The 7,739-nt window shown below is 43.8% G+C and overlaps 1 protein-coding gene across 1 annotated transcript in view; it reads left to right on the forward strand.

Moving 5' to 3' along the window:
- Positions 1-5,237, forward strand: part of mgat4b (alpha-1,3-mannosyl-glycoprotein 4-beta-N-acetylglucosaminyltransferase B) — a 120,246-nt gene extending 115,009 nt beyond the window's left edge. The window contains exons 14-15 of the mRNA XM_082551237.1: positions 997-1,109; positions 2,263-5,237. Of these exons, the coding sequence (XP_082407363.1) occupies positions 997-1,109; positions 2,263-2,286 (137 nt within the window). The 3' untranslated portion in view covers positions 2,287-5,237. The remainder of the gene's footprint in view (positions 1-996; positions 1,110-2,262) is intronic.
- Positions 5,238-7,739: the final 2,502 nt, after the last annotated feature.

Raw genomic sequence — 7,739 nt, forward strand, 5'->3', positions numbered from 1 at the left:
GCCAAACACAGGCACAAAAATTAGTGACCAAAACAAAAAGTGAGTTTTATTCTATTCAAGGGTACAGAAAGACAAAACAGAATAAAGCACACCCAAATCAAGTGAAGAAGAAGCCTGACAAAGACTGAAAGTACATAATGAAGAACAGAAGTATGTGTTCCTCTGACCCGGGTAACTTTTGGGTTAGGTCTGGGTTTTAAGATCAAAGTGGGCTTTAAATGTAAAATGAGTACAGCTCTGTTGTATTCGCATTTCCCTGATGATCAGTAACTTTATTCCCTCCAAACAACTCTACAGTCATTTTATTGTTGTATAAGATTTAATGTCTCATCTTAAAACAGAGCAGCTATTTGAACTTATATAAAATTTACACATGGACTAAACCATTTATTATGTTTTTATCTGCTATTATTGTTATTGTTTGGAAATACTTAGTTGTCTGCTGTCAGTACATTTATCTATAACTATGAGTGAAACCGTGGATTAACTTGCCATGTTCATGTGACCATTTATCCTGATTACTGATGTTAGAGTAAATGAATCCAGATAAAAGAAAAATACTGTGGATATGTGGATCTCATTTCATAGTGCAGGGTCCAGGATAATAAGGTGAAGCCAATGAGGGCAGAGCAGACAGTCATAACAGAGGGACAACACAGGAAGTAAAATCACCAAAGTGACATGTCCAAAATAACAGGAAACAGCAAAGAACAAGACTTTAGAAAACCTAGGCAGGGAGGTCACCGGGGAAAAATGTGTATCCCTTGAGCAGTTGGCATGTGGTTGCAGGCTGCTGTATTTAAATGGATGAAATAGATCGCAAAGAGGATGCTGCACCATTAACTGCCTTGTGTTTACTTTGGTCGCTGGCAGATTAAATAAAATGACAGTAGAAATCTCTGTAAATTTAAAAAGCTGTCACAGTGCACTTCTGTTTGAAACCATCCTCACTTCTCCTGTCAGGTTATTGAGCCTGTTGATCTTCATCTTTTCCAGGAACGTTCCATAATGGCATCGCAGAGGGGGAGGTGGACCCCAGCTTCGGGCCCCTGGAGGCCATGCGTCTCTCAGTGATCACGGACTCACCAGTCTGGGTGATCCTCAGCGAGGTGAGATCGCCTCAGAGTTAAATCAAACTAAAACTAACCAAAAGACAGTGTTCTGTTGAGACATTTATCCACACTTACTGCTGAGTATTGACAGAAGAAGTCCTTGGAGAGGATTCTGAAGTCTCCGGGGTATAATGTGCTGCCTCTTGGCCAGGACTCCCTTGAAAAAGAGGTCTTTGATCTCAACGGGACATTCCTGGTTAAATAAAGGTTAAATAAATAAATAAATAAAGTATTCTGTAATCCTTTCTTTACTCTGTCTGTACAAACTGGTCCAGTATATTAAGTCCTTTTCAGTGAATGTGGTCCCAGTGCCCAATCTAAGAACTAATTTCAGGTATATTCACCAGAAAGAGACAGAAAGTTGGTACCACTGATGTCAGTGTCCAGCAGGTTTTCTGAAAGATTTCTTTAAAAAAAAAAAAAAATTTATTGTATTTTATTTCATTGGACTGATAGTTCAGGAAGCAGAGCTGTGCCCTGAATCAGCTACAGTAGCTCCAGTTAGTGACAGACTGCAGTAAAGTTGACTATTAGGCCGACAGTTGTCATGTCTTATCAGAGCTTAGATAAGATCCACGCACAAACGATGACAGCACAGTGAATATTAACTGAAAGCTCTCCTGTAGTAATGCGGCCAACACACCGGGAAAGCAACCTGTGAGTCTCCAGATGGAACGATAATTAGAGCGTGGCTGAAAATAAAAACAGCTTGAATCCGTGCTGCAGCTCGCCCATCAGCTGTGAAGCAAAGCTGCAGACGCATCAGTCTCGATAATGATTGGATTTATAGATGCAGGGCCACACGTGAAACTGGGCACAGCTTGTGATGAATGCTCTCACTTTTTCTGAGCAGCCACCTGCTTTTTCAGAAACTGATCAAACATCCAGGTTACCGCGCTTGTTTCTGCTCCTCTCATTAAAGTTTATTCAAACTTTAATAAATCTATCATATCTTCTGAATATCCCCTGTATTTGGAGTTACGAGGGGTCAGATAGGCTATATAAGTGAAAAGCGGCAGGTTTGGACCCCCACCATACTTCCTGTGTGATCGTGCAAAGCAGCTGATGCTGAGCAGGTCAGGCGGGTTTGTCTCGTTATTATTTTAGTGATTCTCTGTGACTCACGCCTTGGCCGTCTCTCCTCTCTCAGATCTTCATAAAGAAAGCCGAGTAAAGCTCCGCCCCCTCGAAGTTACCTCAGCGGCGTTCAGACGAGCTGACCGGAAGCTCCTCTGCTCCCGTCCTGCCTCGTCCCGCTCACCAGATCCCCACCGCGGTGCCACAGCGCCGCCGCCTGGCAGGACCTCGGCGCTGCAGGACTGAACAGATCAGAGACTGAGACACAGCGACAGGTGGGCTCACCTGTCTCCACCCAGAGGAGTGATGTCATTACTCCTCATCCTGTATTTATGTGTACATACAGTAAGCTCAATGTTGAAACACTGGTAATCACGGAGGCTGTGGCAAGAGCGGCGAGCCACCTCTGATGATTGATCTGCTGCTTTGGGACTTCCTGTCTGCAGACGGGACCTTCCTGCCCCGCCCACAGTACCCGTGTATGTGCATCCACTCGCTGCGTGTGGTGATGTGTGTGCTCCAGGCGTTTCCCCTCCTTCAATTTGCCTTAACAAAGAGCAGAGTCACTTCAAACAGGCCCCGCCTCCCAACATGTAGCGTCCACAAATACCCAGAATCCTCTGCTGCAGCCTCGGACCTTCTTCCCGTTATCGTGGTTTCAAACTACTGACGAAGACGCCGACGAGTTTCTGTTCATGACCACATCTTTAAGTTACCGAGGCCTTCACACTGACTGCTCTGTGTCCTGATTACTCTGATTACTCTGCAGTACACCACTGTACCCTGAGGCATTCCTCAGTACCATGTAGTACTCTGATTACTCTGCTGTACGCCACTGTGCTCTGAGGTATTCCTCAGTACCATGCAGTACTCTGATTACTGTGTAATACTCTGATTACTCTGACATACTCCAGTGTACTCTGAGGTATTCCTCTGTGTTTTGCAGTACTCTGATTACTCTGCAATACTCCATTGTATTCTGAGAGTCTTTGGTACTCTGTGGTTCCTCATTAGTACTCTGAAATACGCCACTGTATCCTGAGATATTCCACATCACTTTGACTGTTATTCAGTACTCTAATTACATTAAAATAGTCTAGAGTACTCAAAAATATTCCACAGTACTCTGAATTCCTCAGAAGACTGTAAAATGCTTTGAGGTATTCCACAGTCTCCTGAGGTACCATGGAGTACTTTGAGGGTTTGTTTTTTTTTAATACTTTGAGGTACACTCCACAGTACTTTGAAGTACTCAACAGTCCCCTGATTACTCTGCATTGGTCTTACTCTGCAGTACTCTTAAATACTTCGCAGTACTGTGAGGTATTCCACAGTACTATGCAGTACTACTACAGTGTGCCTCAGAACACTGGGGTAATCAGGGTACTGCAGAGAGTATTGAAAAATAATCAGAGAACCGTCCCTCAGAGGGACTCTGAGATATTATGGACTAATCTGAGATACTTTGCAGTACTCTGATGTATTTTGTAGTACTCTGATGTACTCTGTTGTACCACTTGGGTACTTTTCCTTCTTGTGTCTTCTCCACAGGTCGATTTTTAGTTTTTCTGAGCAGACGCCGTCGTCCTTCGGCTCTTTGTCTCGCGCTGAGCGACGGTGTCAGTGTCGTCTTACAGGAGAGAAGTTTGTGATAAATTGTTCCCTCGTTTGCAGATTTTAATCTGTTCCCCGAACAGCTGCCTTAAAGTGACGTAATTCATGACATTATCATTGTTTCTTTTGTGCGTCTAACTTTGGACCGACTGAATTTAATTGACTTCATGTTGGATCGACTGATTTATGAGCACATTTGTCAGATTTAGGGGCCACATTACCTCTCTGAAAGACCGAGAGCGAAATGAACATCCTGTCAAAGTTTATTAAAACTCCAGAATCACTTTTAAGGACTTACGTTCTTGGGTTTTCGAGGTGGATAATGGCCAGGGCTCTGATTAATCTCCTGGGTTCTGGACATTTTGAGGTCTTGAACTGGACTAAAGTGAAGAGCGAGGGGCCGTCCGGAGGCTCTCTCCTTCTCTAGTGGTTCTGTGGTTTAACAATGAGTAAATATGTGGTGTTCTAAGTGCTGTCATCTGCCTTTAAAACACAAATGTAGGACAAAAGAGTGTTTTAGTGTGTTGTTCCTTCTGTAACATTTAATGCTGTTTTAACTTAATTTCACCCGTTATTTCTGCACTTCTGGGAGCTTTAAACCATGTTATGAAGTGCGAGTGTGGCTCGAAGGTTATTGCTTTGATGCCTGTCACGCTGCGGTTATACTGGGCAGCTTCCAGTGGATGTGTTGAAGTGCACTGCCTTTGCACTCAGTGCAGTCGCTCATAAGAAACAACAAAACATACCCAGTAATTCTAATTTGTTTCCATTATTATTGTACTAATTATGTCTTCAAATACACACAACAACAGTGAAGTGAAGCTGAAACATGAAACCGTATTTTATTCACAGTAAAACACTGAAAACGCGGTAACACGTCTCTAAAAAGGGCCACATTTCCCTCTGTGCAGCATCTCCTCTTCTTTGAACAACAGTCTGTAAACATCTGGGCACTGAGGAGAGCGGCTGCTGGAATTTTTCAAGAGGAATAGCATCACATTCCTCTTTGATTCTAGCTGCTCACACAGTACAAATTGGCTTGCTAATATGCAGAAACACCACAGGATGTAGCTTTGACGTCTATAATCTGCTCACAGAAATCCACAGGAACAGGCTAAGTGAAGTAAAGGTAAATGAACCACGGGAACAGTTTATCGAGACTCTCCTGCATTAAGATGTGTCTCTCTTTCCTGTACAAACTGTCACTAGTTCAGATTTTCAGATGTGAAGTCAGCTGATCAGTGATATTAGGCTAAATTAACTCTAGCTTCAGGAAACATCCCAGGATTTTATTTTTTTTATTTTCTTTGAAAGATGCACTGGAATGCATTGCTATCATCTTGTATGTGTCTTTTGTATCCTTTAGATAAACTCTATTTAAATGAGCTTAAACTTCTATCCAATCTGTGAATTGTAATAAAGACAGAAATTTAAGTGGTTTCCTCGTGTCTTTTAATTTCAGCATCTCTTCTAATGCAGGAAAGTCTTTCTTTTTCCAGATTCCACCCCCCGTGAGGTTTGTTAAAACTGAGCAAAAAGCTTCCTAAATAATTAATGTTTGCTCGTTTTTGTCATTTTCTGATCAGATTAATGCATTCATACTGACGTTTCTGTAATGAGGTGAATTGACAGGCTTTATGAATGAAGAGGAATTCACATTCAAAAAATTTACTTCACACTGTCACGAAAACTAAACTTCACTTTGACATAGAGACATGAAAAAAGGAGAAGGTATGGAGGAACGTTTTGTGAAAATATTTACAGAATATATTAAAAAGGTCTTGGCTACTCTTTTCAGATGAAAGCTGACATTTTCCAGGGGTGTATCTGACATCATCTGGCTTCTCATGATGGAAAATTCATTGTATGTTTGTACGTTCAAGTGTGAGTCAAATAAGGAAACTGTAGGATTAATTAGGAAAATAAATCAGTGCATCATCTGCATGTAAACTGACATTTTCCAAGGAACTGAGCATTCTGAGCAGATTCAGTAAAAAACACAGGTCCTTATTCTGAGCCTTTTGGTACACCAGTATTTATTGTAAAGGTGAAGAAACAGATTCACAGACCAGAATGTGAAGCACAAACTGCTCGTCATCATCATCAATGTGAATTTCAGTCAGGGTGATAACTCGATCATCGTGCTGTGGTTCTGCTCTTAAATGAACTGATTGATAAATGGGATGAAGAGTAACTTCGTCAGCAGAGCTGTTTCCATCGAAACTATCCAACAACAGAAAATTTCTGCTCTGCACCGTTGTATCTGTACTACAACAGGACAAAAAAGCATACATACATATGACACAGGAGTGCTGTTATGAGGTTAAGTGTTAAAAAGCATCTTTTTCTACTTTATTTACTTTTACACTTCAGTCATAAAATAGAGTGAAAATAGGGTTTTTCATCACTTTTGAACATTTTAATACTGCAGTAATTATAAATGATTCTATGAATGAAATTAATGACATTTGGTTGTTCCAAATGTCAGTAAGGACTTGAGGTATGCGCATATTTGGCTGTAGAGTTGTCAGGTGGGTGATGTGGAAGAGGCGAGTAGTTTTCTGGAAACTTCGTTTCATCACAAAAATGATGAAATGGCAGCATCACTCATTGTTTTTTGCAGGAGCTGCTTCATCACACAGACTCTATGATCTTCATTTCAGGTGGAGAACTGAATGTTTGTCTATAGTCTTGTAGGTAAGGTCTTTACCTTACAATATGATGTGCTTTGGATTTTTTATGAGCCTAATCTAAATCAAACTGAATTGATTTGAATTTAAAAGTGTGTTTATGTCCAACTCAATCTGAAAAAAGTCAGGTGACAAGAAGTGCTGAAGACTAAAGAAATTCATCCATCCATCCATTTTCATCCGCTTTGTCCGGGGCCGGGTCGCGGGGGCAGCAGCCTAAGCAAAGAGGCCCAGACCTCCCTCTCCCCAGCCACCTCCTCCAGCTTATCCGGGGGAATACCAAGGCGTTCCCAGGCCAGCCGAGAGATATAATCTCTCCAGCGTGTCCTGGGTCTGCCCCGGGGCCTCCTCCCGGTGGGACATGCCTGGAACACCTCACCCAGGAGGCGCCCAGGGGGCATCCTTGTCAGATGCCCGAACCACCTCAGCTGGCTCCTTTCGATGTGGAGCAGCAGCTGCTCTACTCTGAGCCCCTCCCGGATGGCCGAACTTCTCACCCTATCTCTAAGGGAGAGGCCAGCCACCCTTCGGAGGAAGCTCATTTCTGCCGCTTGTATCCGCAATCTCGTTCTTTCGGTCACTACCCACAGCTCGTGGCCATAGGTGAGGGTAGGGACGTAGATCGACCGGTAAATTGAGAGCTTCGCTTTTACACTCAGCTCCCTCTTCACCACGACGGACCGGTGCAGCGTCCGCATTACTGCAGCTGCAGCCCCAATCCGTCTGTCGATCTCCGGCTCCCTTCTCCCATCACTCGCGAACAAGACCCCGAGATACTTGAACTCCTCCACTTGGGGCAGGAACTCATCCCCGACCCGGAGTGGGCACTCCACCCTTTTCCGGCTGAGAACCATGGCCTCAGATTTGGAGGTGCTGATCCTCATTCCCGCTGCTTCACACTCTAAAACCGCATTGTTCCTCCTGTATCCGAGGTTCGACTAACGGACGAACTCTCCTTTCCAGCACCCTGGCATAGACTTTCCCAGGGAGGCTGAGGAGTGTGATCCCCCTGTAGTTGGAACACACCCTCCGGTCCCCTTTCTTGAAGATGGGGACCACCACCCCGGTCTGCCAGTCCACAGGTACTGCCCCTGATCTCCACGCAACATTGCAGAGGCGTGTCAACCAGGACAGCCCTACAACGTCCAGAGCCTTCAGGAACTCGGGGCGGACCTCATCAACACCAGGGGCTCTGCCACCAAGGAGTTGTTTAACTGCCTCAGTGACCTCGCCCCTGGAAATTGGT

Source organism: Aulonocara stuartgranti (genome assembly GCF_965226115.1).
Source record: "Aulonocara stuartgranti genome assembly, chromosome: 2".
Taxonomy (NCBI): Eukaryota; Metazoa; Chordata; class Actinopteri; order Cichliformes; family Cichlidae; genus Aulonocara; species Aulonocara stuartgranti.